Source organism: Scophthalmus maximus, chromosome 22 (genome assembly GCF_022379125.1).
Source record: "Scophthalmus maximus strain ysfricsl-2021 chromosome 22, ASM2237912v1, whole genome shotgun sequence".
In the NCBI taxonomy this organism is placed as follows: Eukaryota; Metazoa; Chordata; class Actinopteri; order Pleuronectiformes; family Scophthalmidae; genus Scophthalmus; species Scophthalmus maximus.
Genome location: NC_061536.1, coordinates 2,819,534 through 2,835,578, shown reverse-complemented (window position 1 = coordinate 2,835,578; position 16,045 = coordinate 2,819,534). Strand labels below are relative to the sequence as shown.

Here is a 16,045-nt window from a genome sequence, read left to right as displayed (position 1 = left end):
AATGTAACACAAGTTATATGATAAAAACTGAGTTCATGAAGAATTTGTAGTTTGATTTTTAAAAAAACATATTCAATGTGTTTGATACTGATATTAGATACCGGACCGATACCAAGATGGATCAGTATAGGTGACGGCCAATCTATTCAGTTCCGATTCTTTTATATTTATCATAACGCTCAGTGTACGTTTCATTTATTCACAATTCTCTGTCCCCGCCTTTTCTAACTGGAAGACTGCGGGTGTTTTTTTCGGTAATCCAATCAGATTTTGCTGCGATTTCAATCGGCCAATCACACTGTTGCTGTCAAAACTTTAAACCTGTGTGCTCCTCTCTGTGGCGGTCAGCTGTCATTTCAGCCATTCGCTGCATCATCATGCACTTTGAGATTTGCTTTTAGCAATGAAAAGTGCTCTATAAATGAAATTTATTATTATTATTATTATGAGTACTTTCACAAACAGAAGTAGCAAGTCTGTTTCAATGGCATTACAGATTCACCTTTATCTGAATGAAGTCTGTTTTTAAATGTATCCCTCATGTGTTTTTCACTTTCATACACTGTCCACGAAAAAGCACCAGTCCTGCGTCCGTTAACCATCAGCGAAAAAACGTGGGTCTGTCCTTATATACGATGACCTACATTACATCACTGAGGGAGGGCGAACGATGGCATGAGTGCAAACTAAAGTGATGACGTTAGAGACACAAATGAAACGAAGGAGCTTTACGCGTCGGTACATTACCATGCTAGGTACGTCATGGAGATTATGAAGACGAGCAGAACAAAGGCTCCCGCTGCGACTCCGTACACCCAGGTCTTCAGCTTCCCGTCTGTAAAGAGAATCCCACAGATATGTATGGAAGAGGATTAGGACCACGTGAATTTTGGGGGGGAAAAAAAAACATGTTTCTTATAATAATTGTTATTCTAAACTTGGATTCAGACTTCTGTTCTGGTTTGATTGTCATAATTCTAAAGAAAAAAAAGAACAATGATAATAACAATAAAGTCTGATTTTATCGGGGAATAAAGTCAGAATGCTGAGAATAAAGTCAGAATTTGGAGTTTGACTTTGTATGTTTAAAATTAGGTTAAACTTGGAATTATGAATAAAAAGTCAGAATTAGAATTATGATTACAAAAGAAATAGAATCCCCACTTCTATTACAATTCAGAGGGGAAAGTCTGACCTTTTATTTTGTCCCTCCCAAAAATTTCACAAGCCCCTAATCCCCTTCTGCACCATTGGCATTTTATTAGGTACACCCACTGTATGTACAACTATACAGATGCAGATAAATATACCTTCGTGAGGGTTTAGTTTTTTTATTGAATTGTTTTTGGATGGATGCTGATTCTACTGCATGTATTTTGAGGATGTCGCTTATGTTGCTGTTGAACTGCATTGCATCATACGAACGGTGGTTCTGCTTCTATTATTCAGGCTGGGGCTGGACAAGAGGACGGAAACGCCTGACTGTATGTGGCGGTGCAATTCAACTGCACCACAACCTGCAGCCTTCTCTGAAACAGCTTCAACGCAAACTGCAGATTAGAAACCCAATGAAAGGCAGATTCATTGTACAGCTGTTGTATTAGATTCAGCTCCAACTACCCACTGACTCTGCTACTCTGTTGCATTCCTTTGTCTGACCTAAGGGGGGCAGCAGTGTTTGGAGGGGGACTCCTGTCCACCGAATCATGACATGTAACACAGAAGCTACACACATCAACAATACATGGCCTTCAACGACAGCATTCATTACAGCGGGGAGGGAGGAATGTCGACTGCTCAATGTCCAGCCGGAGTGCAGCACCTCGTCTATACATGTGCTGTGATGAGTCCGTTTTAATGAGGAACGATAACGGCATGCATGTTCTTGCACATGTGGTTTCCTCCTGGTGGAAATCTAATTGTGAAAGCGGCCAGTCATTTCAATATGCACTGCGAGATGAATATTTGATGAGAGACTGTGAGGAAAAGCGTAAGAGCCGTTAGTGCTTCTGCTCCCTTCATTCCACTTTGTTGTATTCCGCATCAATCATGCGGTTCTTCAACTGATCATCGTTCTGTCCTCGTCCTGCACTTTTCTTTGCTTTCCCTCTTTGTAACTGATCTCTTTTCCTTCACTTCCTGCTTTTCTTCGCGACTTCTCCTCCTTCTATCTTCCTCCTTTCTTCCCTGGCTTTTTTCTCCTTTTCTTCTTCGTTCCCTCATGTCCCTACCGTCCTCCACGTTTTCTTTTACCTCCCCCCTTCATTTCTCCTCCCTTCCTTCCTTCCTTCTGAACCACCTCCTCCTTCAGCTCCTTCCACTTCCTCCCCCTCTGCTCCTCCCTTAATATCCTAGTGAAGAATAATATGTGTTCGCCGAGCGATCACACACCATTCCCTTGTCTAGTGTGGGTGTTTTGCCCTTTGCGACAGACCTTGTGAACGTTCTTGTGTGATCGCCATCTGCTCTTGTTTCAGTGAGCGTTTGATGGCGTTCTCCTGCATATCACCACAATCAACCGTTTATTGTCTCTCAGTTATTGATACCGAGCTTCAGTGTATTTGACTCCAGTTTGAGCTCGCAAAAGGCCACAGCCCTTTCACGTCGTCCAACATGTGACTGGCAGCAGTTCCAGCTGTGGGACGTGTCAGACTGTGCCGAGAGGCGTGTCACCTGGACCGAAGGGCTGCAGGAACCAGGTGCGTCCCACCCTGTTTGGCGTGCTGGCTGCGGGCTGGGTGGGGTTGAAGGCTCGGATGGTCTTGACGTCAGCCCTGTTGTCACCCGCGGTGGGGATCTCCAGCACGGGGATGACGGTGCACTGGTCCAGCCGGCCGTCGGACGACATCACCTCAGTGTAGCCTTCTTCACAGCCGCACACGCCCACCTAACGCAGGGAGGAGGCAGGTTTAACACAGCAACATGGGCAGAAGTGCTTTTTTAAAAAAAAATAAACGTACAGTTACTACAACCTGTACAGTTCATCTGCAGGTGTTGAACAGTGCTTAAATCAGGCAATGCTACACTTTTGATATTTTAATTATGCCATTTTGTTATGATTTCATTTAAATTTCACCAAATCAAAATTAGCACAAAATCACAACATACATACAACTTTACGCTGTAAGGTCAAAAACCGTACAAAAATAACGATGGCATCATGACAATTCCAATCAATCAGCTTAAGGTTGTGTCTATAGTCTTATAGGAAGCAGAGAAACCTGGACAATACTTTTTTTTAACTGCACATGACGTCATTTTCTGACTTCATTGTGACTTCTCCATGACGTCACTTATCATATGACATCGTGTGATGGGGAATCATTTTCTGATCAATATATATTTGCAGACATTTCTTGGAAATTGGGAATTCCGGAAAACACGTGTTTGACCTCGACCCCGATCTTTGACCGGTCAGCTCCGAAAGTTAACCGTCCGAAGATACCATGCCCAAGTAATGTTACGGCGCAAATTCGTCCACGTCCAAGTTATTTTGTACACAGTGCACATGAACATGATTTGAATTGCAGATTTTTTGTTCCTCCTTTTCTTCCATATCAATCAGTGAACACTGATTATCTTTGCTTCTCTTAATTGTTTATGCAAATTCGAACATGTTTTTTTTTCATTTTATGTTGTGACCGATACTGAAACTCAAAGGAATCGTTGTGTGTGAATCCTCTGCTTTCTTTTTATTTCTTTTTTTGTAGAATGAACAAACCTACAAAATAAACATAGCACAAAAAATGAGGAAACATGGGGGGCATGGTGTGTAGTTGTCTGCAGTACAGCCCTGCAGCCAGGTTGTGCGTTTGATATGCAAATGTGCCTAACAGTCTTTTGATTCCACGTTGTTGTGTTCTTTCTTTCTTGTCTTCATGTTGTCCTTGATTCATCCCATCATCCCGTTTCCTTGTGTTCCTTCCCTGTGTCTTTATTGTTCTTTTGTCTTCCCCCTTCATTATTTCCTCTTTCCTCCTGTCTTTCTCCTTTTTTTTGGTCTATTTTTACTTCTTTGTCCTTTCTTTTCCCTCTGTTCCTCGCTGTTTTCCTCTGTGTTTGTTTTCTTGTCTTTATTCTTGTTGTCCTTCCCTCATCCCTCGATTCCTTTGCGTTCTATCCCTCCATTCCCTACGCCGTTCTATTCTTCCTTGTTTTATCCTCTCTGCCTTCCCTCACTCATTCTGCACCCCGTGCGGTTTATCTTGCCACCCCTCGAGGGTGAACATGAATAATCAAATAAAGAAAAATGCCGACACAGGCTGAATAATCAAGAATGGGGGGAGGGAGAGGGGGGGGAAAGAAAAGATTTCGAATGAAAGGCTTAAATGACTTGTTGACACTGTCCCAAAGCAGCGGCAACCCCTCGGTTAGTTAACGTCTATCAATCTGTCAATCCCCTTATTCAGTATCATCCTTCAAATCTGTTCTCAGGGAGTCAATAGCGAAGGCAGCTGAGCTGGTGTGTTGCCGCTGTCTCTTTGTCCCGGTCGTTCACCAACACTCTGGAGTGTCACGTCGGTCGCAGTCGAGTGACAACGCCGTCAAGGAGCAGCTGGAAGTTTTACTGCAACGTCCACTGTGAGAGACTCGTTGTGACAGGACAAAGGCCCAGCAAGAAGTCTCGTCACGTGCAGAAAAGAACCATGCTTTCCGGCGGTAGAGTTGAATCCCCTCAGACTGCTCGGTGTTCGGAAAAGAGGCCATATATATACTGCAGCATGGAGCCTCTTTGTGCTAATACTGGAATTAAATCACATCATCATCTCTGATGTATGCAGCCACAGCCCAAAATCAGCTCCGTGGCTCTGGTGGGATGCTGCTGTCTGTTCTGTCAGACAGGGCGGGAGGGGGTGTGTTTGATTGTGTAGGGTGTGGTGCTTGCGTTAATGTGCGTGGAGGGAAGGTACCCCTCCTCCTCCACATCTCTCTGTCTCCCTCTCATCCCTGACTCCATTCATCACCCCGCGGGGGCTCCCCAGCTTCCCCAACTATCTCCGGAGGACGACTTCAAAAGCCGCCGCTGTGCAAACAGGAGCTGCGTGTGTCCAACAACAGACAGAGCAGGAAATGAGGCATCATTTACATGTGCTTGGTGGCAAACAAAGAAAAGAGACGTGCGCCTTAGCACCGCATCATTTCATGGCATACACACATATATTTATTTATATATGTATGCTATGAACTTTTCATATACACACACGTCTTACTGTAAGACAAACACAATTTACCTTCTGTTCTGGTGTGCGTGGTGCCTGAGGGATATATTTGCGCTGTAAAAACTTTGTCGTCAAAACTAGGGCTGGAAATCATCGAGTGCGAGGGGCTTGTCTGTCGTATAAAACATGTCAGAACCACGGACGTCGTTATTTCTCCTGTCATTTCCCCGAGGGTAATAAAAAACATCTGTGCTCAATGGATGCTATCAGTACATTAGTGTTTTAGTGTGGCATTAACTGGCCACTCCAGTGATTTACAATGAGGTTGGCAGACTAACAAGAAACCAAGAACGGTCGAACTTGAGGCAGCAGAGGCCAAGACACCCTGAACTTTAGTCACCATGCATCATTGGATCCTACTACATTACCTGTAACTGTGGAAGTCCCCTGCTCAACGCAACTGCAACACTAATGCCGTTTGCATTGGACCATAGCTGTGATCAACAGTGTTTTCTACGGGAGTAATGACCACATGTTGCTACTTCCCATTTTTGTCAAATCACAATAGGTTGACACTGGACGTACCAGTGGAATGTTCAGACATCACAATTGTGTTCAAAATATCTGACTTGAAGTGACTCAAGTATTGACAAAGAGTTTTATGGCTCTGTTCCGACTCTCGCAGCTCTTGGTTTAAGTTTTTAATCCTAACAAAAGGGATCTGTTGCCTGAACCAAAGTCGGGCCTGTCGCTCTCTAGGTGTGACATTTGTGCGACTGCCAACCACCCCCCAACCACTCAGCTGCCGTTAATAAATGTGGCGTTTCATTCATCGCATCTGAACAGAATCCTGCCTGTGATTATGTTTCCTACAAAATATGTTTACTGTTGCACTTCCGTTGTACAGTAACATGACTGATGAGCATGAACATGACGATGATGAGCAGACGAGACAGGGCGCGGCTCACTCTCTCGCCCCCCCTCATCCCCCCCTTGGCCTCTGTTTCTACGATTTGTCAGCCTCCGATGGCCAAAATTACAACCCCCACTGTCCCTGGAGGTGGTCTGAGCACACAAAGGACATTGATTTGAAGAAATCACCTACATGCACGTGTCATACCGTTTCATGCCGTGCAATAAACTGACCTGATGCTGTCATTAATCTGTCATTAATCTCCTCAGAGGTCATGTGGGGACAAAGAGAATCAGACGGCGGATGATAAATTATTTCAGTGTATGGGTTTATTTTTTATCAAAATATTATTTTATTCCACTATTATTCACTACAATAACTAAGTGAAGTTGCTGGCGCCTGCATGCCTGTTTCCACTTTTGTCATGGCCCAGGAGTTTCCATCAGTCTCTTCATGCCTGGTGACCACCGCCTACAGTACGTCTTTCTGAAGGTGGTCCAAACTGACCACGCCGCCAACGTTTTCTCAGACCCAACAAAAGACGCACAGAGGACGACATTGAAACATTTTCACAGGCTGAGCATTTTCAGTGATAGATTTTGTTAGATGATATAGCTATGTATTGTATCCTGGGAAAGGCTCAGCATTTGGTTTTATTTCCTGAAGATATTCTCAAGGACTTTGCTGCTTATACCCGACTGCAACAATGTCGACCTATAGCACTGTCACCACGACTGATGTACTTTATTGCCAACACACATACAAAACAGCTCCTGAGTTTCTGGTGTCACCCTGTTCGGCCGCAGATTTGTGACAGTACAGACGAAAAAGCAGAGCAATGGCAGGTCCCAGTTCGGCCTGACATTTCAGCCTAACAGCCATCTGAGCAAAACACTATTGATTATCCTCCTCCTCTCCCGGAGCAGCACTTTAAATTCTCCCCTGGCATTCACAGAAAATAAGTCTCTGATCAAAAGGCTCGACGTCAAAAAGTGAAGATGATGAACGCACAAATGCCAAGGACATCTAGGAGACGACGATCCTCTCCTAAGAATACAATATTTCTTCCAGTGTTGCTGGAGACTGTATGAATAGTATGATGACACTGTAAAAGCTGAACCAAAATATTAAAATCATTTGCTTTAGCCATTCGGAATTAGAAAATGCTCGCTGATCTCAAATTCCTGATCATATCCCTCATTCTATTTTCACAAAGACGATTTCACAATTTTTTTTGAGAGGAAACGGCTCTGCCAACCTCTCACAAGCATGAGACTGGACACGGCTTCACTAAAAGCGCAGCAGAACGGCAGCACTGTGGAATGCCGAAGGCCGGAATGCGAGCACAGATGTGCGCAGTGCTCGACATCACTCACCTCCGTGCAGAGGGAACGTGATTTGGTGCAGGGCGGGTCACAGGATCGGTCGGCCATCGGCTTTGCAGTCACCGGGCATCCACCTGCAGGGCAAAGGGCAAAAAATATATAAAAAATAGCTCAATCTCCAATGTCAGATGTCGACAGACAGTTTTTAATTCTTTGCGAGATGTTGGTAGTCGCTCTGTAACAATAACCAAAGTCGAGCCAATGTGACGGGAAAAAAAGCGTCCCAGGTTCCCAACAGTTCTACTTGCACCTCTGCAGTTTGTTGAGCCCGAGGTGGCGGAGCTATACCGCTCTCTCCGCTCCGAAGACGACTCTCAGCAAGTTTCGGCTCATTAGTAGAACGAGCCTCACCATGCAGTGTGACACTGGAATGAGTTCATAAGGAGGAGATTTTGGAAAAGCACTTGAAATGCCACTTCGATTTCCAGAGCGATTGTAGCAGCTGATATGAATTCTTGCTGTGGCAGACACACTGCGCCAGGAATGAGAGTGAACGTTCATGCAGAAGATATTCAATGCACATGCAGATTATTCGTTTGCCCCAATTGTGGTGTTTTCAATATAATAGCTTTGCTAAACCAACCAGCTCGATCTTAGTCTTGAAGTTGTCTTTGCATATGCAAAATCAAAACACAGTTTTTACATTCATCTCACCTTACTGAGAGGTATGTAAACTGCATTACCCGTCCCGACAATACGATGGCTGGTAATCGTACGCTGGGGGTCATTTCTCCGTCACCTCTCACACGAAGGTCTGCAGCAGACACTTCGTTACCGATCAGCTAACGAAACAGCGCCGCTGTTAACCCGGGCTGGGAGCAGTTGAGCAGTACTGAGTAGAACCAGGACACGGTTGTGCAAGTAGCCCATTGAAATGAGACGAAAACAACACCTCGCTCCCAATCAAACCCGGATAATGTGTAAATGTGTGCTTTGTCAGTGTTGTCGCTACATTAACCCTTGCAGACGCAATCAGCTTCATTAGTTAAGACTGTTACTGTACTCACCACTGTATGCAATCGAATGATGGATACCATTTACATTTGCAAGGCATAAGCATGCCTGTGTTTTGATTGACAAATGTGGCATCTAAATTGCTGAGACATTAAACATTCTTGCTTGAATTCCTCCACCATGAAGCTAGCTCACGGAACATGATCTTCATAAAAAAACTCTGAATACTGAGTTCCCAGCATGCAACTTGCAACTGGAATGAACTGCACAACGCATCCTTTGGGATAATTCGTTTCATCCCATCATTGCTATGCAATGAAGTGCCTGGAGGCCAAGGCAAAAAAGATCTTTAATTCCCACCACTCTGGAGTAAATCAGTGCAATGGCAAACATGGGAAGAAATCATTAACCTATGAATCTACATGCTTTTTAAAATTATTATTATTATTATCAATCTAATTCCTCTCCTGACTATGAATTCAGAATTTTTCCAGAACAAGAGTTATCATTATGTCACTTTGAAACAGGGTCCTTTCGAGGTTTTGCTGAGTTGAAACGATACGGGTTAAGCCGCGTGTATTTCCACTGAGAACGGAATAAGCTGGATAAGGCGGGAGACCGTACGACTGACAACGATCCGAGCGGCAGACACTTGTGTCAACACATGTCTGGGGGACCACGTTAATCTATCCGGGCTTCTTGAATATTTATCAGGCAGCGTGCTCGGGGAGCGAGCTCGGTAAGAATATTCATGAGGGGCACACCGCCGCTTGTGAGGAAACATTCACAAGTAGCGTGCCAATCAGAGCAGCCGCAGATAGGCACACCAGATGGAGTACTGGGTACACCGACACCCAGACTCAGAGTGTTTTAAACCGGCCTCACAGAAATGCGACGTGGCTCCAGGCTCATCCAAAGCAGGAGATGTGAATCAAAGGCAGATGCCCTGATGAAAGGAACTCTCCGGATAGCCCATCGTCTTACACCAGATGATAAATTCTTCGCGGGGCTCGCGGACAATGTTTCAGGTGCAGAGGTTAACCCTGGCGCGCGGTGGACGGTGAGATTAAACCGCATAGCTGTAACTGTAAAACTGCTGCAGATTAAAGCCTCATCTTCTTACAGCTTCCCAGAAGTCGCTGTCAAAGAAATGCTCGGAGTACTATCTGGGATTCTGACGCGCCGGATGAGACAGTTTTAACCAAGCTCATCCGCAGTATCACCTTGCCACGCAGAACCTCATGTGTCGGAGATGTGCAGGGACAGCTTAGGAGCTCATTCAGGTCACATTTACAACTATAATAAGGGCCCCAGACCGGTAGTGATAGCAGCTGAGCTCCTGTATCTCTGTGATAACTGGGCAGGCACCATCTGCTCAAGTGTGGATTCACAGAATGTTCAATATTGTCTAGTTCTTATCTTAAATTGCACTAATTCAGACCAAAACCTCTGGATGAATCCAGACTTTTGTCACACTAAAAGAGCGTCTCTCATTTTGACAGTTTGAGTGTAGCAGAAAGAAGCTTGAAGTCCAAATAAAAAGAAGAAAAAAACGAAATCCTGAAATCAAATGGAGTATCGAAGACATACAAAAACAAGTAATATTGAAGGACACAATCAAAAAGAAAAAGAAAAAAAGAGGAAACCAGGAAAAGCTTTAAGGAAATACAGACACAGTACTGGAGGTATTTTTTGATAATATTGGGCATTAACAGTTTGTGGCAGTAAAAAAGTACAAAGTGCTCAAGGCCTTTGCTCACCGAGTCCGTAGTTTTCATATCTGTACTGCAGTGGTCAGCACCAGTGGCGTAGGCAAATATCATTTTTGGGGCGGATGGGCCAGCAAAAAGGTGGGAGGGCTATCTTTTTCTCACAAAAAGGCACAGAGGATGCTCTTACAGAGCAGGTGTTAAGTGGAGGTCTGCCTGCCGCTGAGAACTGTACGCGTGTTGCATGAACGCAAGCAGTGAAAGTGGAATACTGAGTATATGCTGAATCCTGCCTGCCTGCAGAGGTCAGTGAAAACTGCACTGATGTTTTAACGGGCAGCTAGTGATGTAGATAGTGTAGTACCAGGCACAATCGGAAGGAGGCGTATCGGCAAGTTATCATGCTGACCTGTGACATTGAGTCCGTCTGAGCGCTGACACCAGACTGGGCGGGACGAGCCTCTCCACGGTCCAGTCTCCCACTGGTACTCAAAACACTTGCCGTCTGCAGGAAGAACAGATGCAGTGTAGGCAACAATGCAAAATTAACTTTTAACTTTAGCACATTTAAAGAAACAAAAAACTGCTCGTAGAACTTGTAAAATTGCCACAAGCACGGGCTGTGCAGAACTGACCTGTACACGGCCGTGCCTCCATCTCCTGCTCTGGACACTGCAGCAGGTTCTCTGGATCCTGGGCCACCACGGCTCTGGACCGGACCTGGACTGAGCCGAAACCCAGGTCGTCCCCACTCACACAGCTTAGCTGGCACGGACTCCACGTGGTCCAGTCCTTCAGGTAGCACTCTCCTACAGAACACACGCGCACAGACAGAGTTCGGCTACTGTCACAGAAAAATCATGTTCTCCAGCAGGACACGGCATCGCATCATGTGCCGTTCTCCGGAGCCGCTGTGGCTCAGGAGTAGGAGCGGGTCGTCCAATAACCAGAGGGCTGATGGTTCGATACCCGCAGTCAACCAGTCCGTATGCCGAAGAATACTGGGGAAGACACTTAACCATAAATGGCCTCTGATGGCTGTGCCCTGGCAGTTTATGAATGATGTGTGAAAGCTCTGTGTATGGCAGCGTTGTATGAATGTGTGTGTAAATGGATGATATTAATATTAAATTCTAAAATGAAAAAAAGAGCTAACCACTCAGAACCAAGCACCGCGCCTGGGGCGACTGAGGCTTCTCCATCGCTGCCCCCACCCTCTGGAACTCTCTCCCCAAACATATCCGTGATTGCACCAACCACTCACCTCTTCAAAACTGCTTTTAATGTGGGATTTTATTGTAGGATTTTATTTTTTGTTTTTTGAAATATTTTTATACACAAAGTGTCATTGAGTATGGTAACAAGCGCTTTATAAGTATAATGTATTGTTATTATTATGATTATTAAAATTAAAATTATGGCTTAGCAGTGACCTATACTGATCAAGGTTGATTTTTTTCACGCTGATACCAATACTGATATTTGAGAGTTTGGAAAGTCAGATAAAGCTACATTTGTTTTATTTATCAATTTATTTTCTTTCTTTTTTTAATTAATAATAATAAAATAAAAGTTAAAAAATAAATCTGTCAATACTCTCTGATGGTATCTTTGCAATTTATCCGCTGACATACAGTTTAAGCCAAAACCAATCCGTTGACAATGCGCTAATATCAGCCAAGTTTACCTGCATGATCAAATATAAAGGCTGGGGAAAAAGACAACCACTTCAATATCTGGAATGATGATGGTTTTTATGGAGCGGAGCTGAGCAGTGATCAACAAATCAAAGTAGAAAAGTGAACAAAAACAGTATTTCTGTTATAAGGAGGAAGTGAGAGCAGCAGCGTGTTTTCTCTTTCATCACTCTGTTGCTGTACTGTTGGCATTAGTGCTGTCGACATGCTGTTGTTATCAAAACAGGTCAATGTGTGGGAAGTGTTGAGTTCGCAGTAACAGCATCTTGAAACAGGAGTAGATGAGAAAACAAAGAAATTTTACTAAAATGTGATGTTCAGATAAAAAATAAGTTTAGAACTTATGCATACATCAAGTCCCACCAGTCCCTTCGAATTCACTCAAGCCACAGCAAATCACACACTCATAGATCAGATCAGTCTCCTGATTCTTTCTCATCAAGATCCATGACTTATCTAATTGAAATATCCTCTGGGAAATCAGTGAAAATGTCAAACATGTCCTATACCGTAATATTAAATAAAGTATAATACAATCAATATAATCACAATAAAAATGTGATAGCTTCTTTCTTGACCCATGTTCCATCCTTCCACCAAGTTTCATGGAAATCGATTCTGTAGTTTTTAAGGGAATTCAACTAATTATTTATTCTTTCAGCATTTGGATTGGAAAGCCTTTCAGCCATTCAGGGACCAAGAACTGTGCAGACTGGTGGATTGATTGTCAGTATCATTACATCTGAACATTTGAAAACTGGGGCAGAAAGTAAGCAGCGAATAACACCGGATCTCTTCTGATCATCGAGCTATATGGAATATTTCATCTGGGTATGGGAGCTGTACACACGTTTAAATGTCAACTTCACTCAGTGGCATGCAGGAGGTTGTGTGTGAGGTCAGTAACACACAAAGGGATGAAATGAAAATCTAAATTAAACCACCTCTTCAATATTTTCCTTCCAAACAGCTCAATCCCTTTTTTTCATTCCAATAATCTGCGCCAGAAGCATGATACTCTGAGCAAAAGAGAGGATTGTCAGTCAAATGGGTCACGCTGCTCCCTTTGTGAAGGCAGGGTGTGATGTGAGCACATTTCTACACATTTTAATTAATCCACACATTTAATTAATCAAGACGTGACCCCCTCCCCCCCAAAAAAAGGATCAGGTAATTAAGAACAGAAGTAGGAAAATCACATGCTCTTCCTCACTTTTATTAAAATAAGTCTTAATCGGTGTGAATGGTTTCGGTGGACACAAGCAGGAACTGGTCCGGATCTGACCGAGTCCTCTTTGACCTTGTGCCCCCTCCGTCCCCACTAAGCCAATTAGCTTCATTCAGGGCTGATTACGCCTACACACTATCCAAGCTGGAGTAGTCAGTGTACAGTAGGTTTACACATGTTCATACACACTTGAACACGTACTGTACACACACACACACACACTGCAGCTGCTGCAGCTCAGCGGCAGCTGAGAGGCCTTGACTTGAGGTACAATAAAAACCCGGCTGCCGCCACACACACACACACACACACACACACACACACACACACACACACACACACACACACACACACACACACACACACACACACACACACACACACACACACACACACACACACACACACACACACACACACACACACACACACACACACACACACACACACACACACACACACACACACACACACACACACATATCCATTATCAGCTTTGTAAAATGCTTTTCCACATCGTCCTCGGCCTCCCGCCAGTTAACATCAGCTCTGCATTGTGTGTGGCTCTCCGGAGCTCTCAAAGCTCTCTCACAATCAAACACATTTAACAGTAAGTGCTTCGGAGGGCTTTGTTGTTATTGTGGAAAAAGCACAATTGCTAGTGCTTAAGAGTCATCACGCTGAGGACGGTCGTACTTTTCGTCGCAGCCATCATCAAGTGGGTTAAGCTGCGCCGACACTGCACAGATGAGCCTTGAATTGGTTGCCCCCACAAATCTAATTACCTCCGTCTGAGGAGGTTTCGTCATCGGTTCTGTTTCTGGTCTGTTTGTTAGTTAGCAGGATTATTCAAAATCTTATGGATGAATTTGAATACATTTTTTTTTTTTATCAAAGATGGGCCTCGGCCATGGTAACAGGCGATTCAATCTCGGGAGAGATCCAGCTCAGGCTCTGGATCAAGGCATTTTTTGAAGGATTCTTCACCAGTGCGAGACAGGGCAGAACTTGACATGAGTCATATCTTAGAATCTGACATATTGAGTCACATCTTCACAAATACATGACATTTAGAAAAAAATGAATGTCATAGATAGAGATGGTAAAGCAAGTATTGGGTGAAACACTATACTGTTGGGGAATTGGTCTGTGCTCATTTTTTTCTTTGTCATATTTTTTGTCATGTTAAGATAGATGCAGCGGTCGCGGCAGCCAGGAGTCAAACCGGGAACCTGCTGTTCAAGGCTGGGCGACCATAATGCATTTGCCCTAATGGTTCAACAATCACGTCACCACCTCAAAATTTGTTTTTTTCTACCAGATGTTTAACAACCGCATGTTCAGATGATCAGATGGATTTACGGCAGCCCAGAAATGTTCTGGGTTTTTTTAATCAACACCGCACGGGATTGTCTCGTTTGAATAAACTTCACTGGAACTGTCAAAGGACAAAATATGTAGGGGGTCCTGGGAAGAGCAGAGGATCAAATGACCATGTAGGATCGGCTCTGATGGTCAACTTTAAAGAGTGTTGTTGTTCTACTGAACAAATCACCACACTGTCTTACAAATACAAAAAAAAAATAGCATTAGCAATTTAAATGAATTCTTCATTCAAGATACATTTTCAGTTAAAATAGAAATACATTTTGGGCCATTTACCTCATGAAATATTATACAGTAAGGATCATTCTGATTATTTCACACTTCTGTCGTTATTGTTCTGTATAGGTCAACTTATCAATCACATCTGTAAGCTGCTGACCCAGCACTCACGAACACGTTCGGCGAACCTACCTGGACAGGGCACAGTACAGGGTTCCTGCAGAACAACGCGCGTGTCCCCGTCCACCGAAGGCTCCAGATCGCCGCACAGCTCTTCGTCCACCAGGCTGCTCTCCTGCAGACCCGAACCGTCCGACACGAAGCACGACACGTTCCTGAAGCGCAGGCCTTCTCCACACCTCGCCCCCTGATGGGAGAGCGGAAGCAGAAACTTGTACAGGTCAAATACACGTCAATAGATGTTAAAAAAATTAAAATAAATTACTGTTTACACAAAATACCGCTAATACGACTCGACACAGAGCAAAAAAATGTCCAGCGGCAAGTCAAAGTAGTCAGGAAATTGACAAATGTTCAATGTGTGACAGGTAACAGGAAGTACACGAGACGTAAACAAGGGAAGAGGAAATCATTTTTAAGAAGAAACTATAACATGGCAGACAGACATAGAGAAAAAAAGAAGAGTATGGTAATGAAAAGTCATTGACAGTTGGTGAAAATCATTTTTAATTTTTTTCTTTTATTCTGATGTCTACATGGCCCCTCATCCTGCACCACCGTCAGGAGAAACTTTGCATTCTCCACCCCTGTATTGGCAAGGCCTCGGAATGGCTGCGCACTGTGGAGAGTGGAGCGGTGAAACCCGTTTGCACGTCCCCTCGATGAAGAAGTGGTGCTGCTGTCATTACTTTGTTCACCATGTGAGGTAGCTAATTACAATCCCTCCCTCCCTTTTGGACTGTTTTTTCTCTTCTTACCCCTGATAGGTCAGCGCTGTCATGGTGATTTGCAAGTGGTCATATGTGCAAATTTGCATCTCTAACTTCACCATGTCAATAGAAAGCAGTGGGTTTTTATTTGTTTTGCCTCTGCAATGCACGCTGAAGGAGAAGATAACCTAATAAGCTGATGTCAGCTCTGTTATAAAGCCTTAAAGAAGGCCGCATGATCAGCATTTAAACCTTCCATCACTTTTGTACTGTAATGAATAAATGAAAATTCTAGGAGGTCTACGTTTATTGTTTTCCATTACTTTTAGTTTTCGCACTTTATCCTGGTGAGAACACAAATAAAGGCAACGGATCTATTTATCCTGTCGATAAATTTCACTCAGTGCAACAATTTGAATCTCAAAACGATGCCATGGGAAAGCTTTCACTGCAACAGGGAACTCGAATGTCCATCCAACAGTTGCTGGGATATTTCAATCTGGAC

General features: G+C 43.9%; 1 protein-coding gene across 2 annotated transcripts in view; it reads right to left on the bottom strand.

Annotated features, from left to right (window-relative positions):
• The window catches only part of thsd7aa (thrombospondin, type I, domain containing 7Aa), a 127,454-nt gene that overhangs the window by 4,380 nt on the left and 107,029 nt on the right, over positions 1-16,045 (bottom strand). For both annotated transcript variants that reach the window (XR_007030342.1, XM_047330306.1), the window contains exons 22-27: positions 14,843-15,017; positions 10,756-10,929; positions 10,530-10,625; positions 7,449-7,531; positions 2,674-2,887; positions 748-835 (exon numbers count right to left, since the gene is read on the bottom strand). Coding sequence is in view for 1 of the 2 variants with exons in the window: in XM_047330306.1 (XP_047186262.1) it covers positions 748-835; positions 2,674-2,887; positions 7,449-7,531; positions 10,530-10,625; positions 10,756-10,929; positions 14,843-15,017 (830 nt within the window). In the remaining variant the exon portion in view is untranslated. The remainder of the gene's footprint in view (positions 1-747; positions 836-2,673; positions 2,888-7,448; positions 7,532-10,529; positions 10,626-10,755; positions 10,930-14,842; positions 15,018-16,045) is intronic.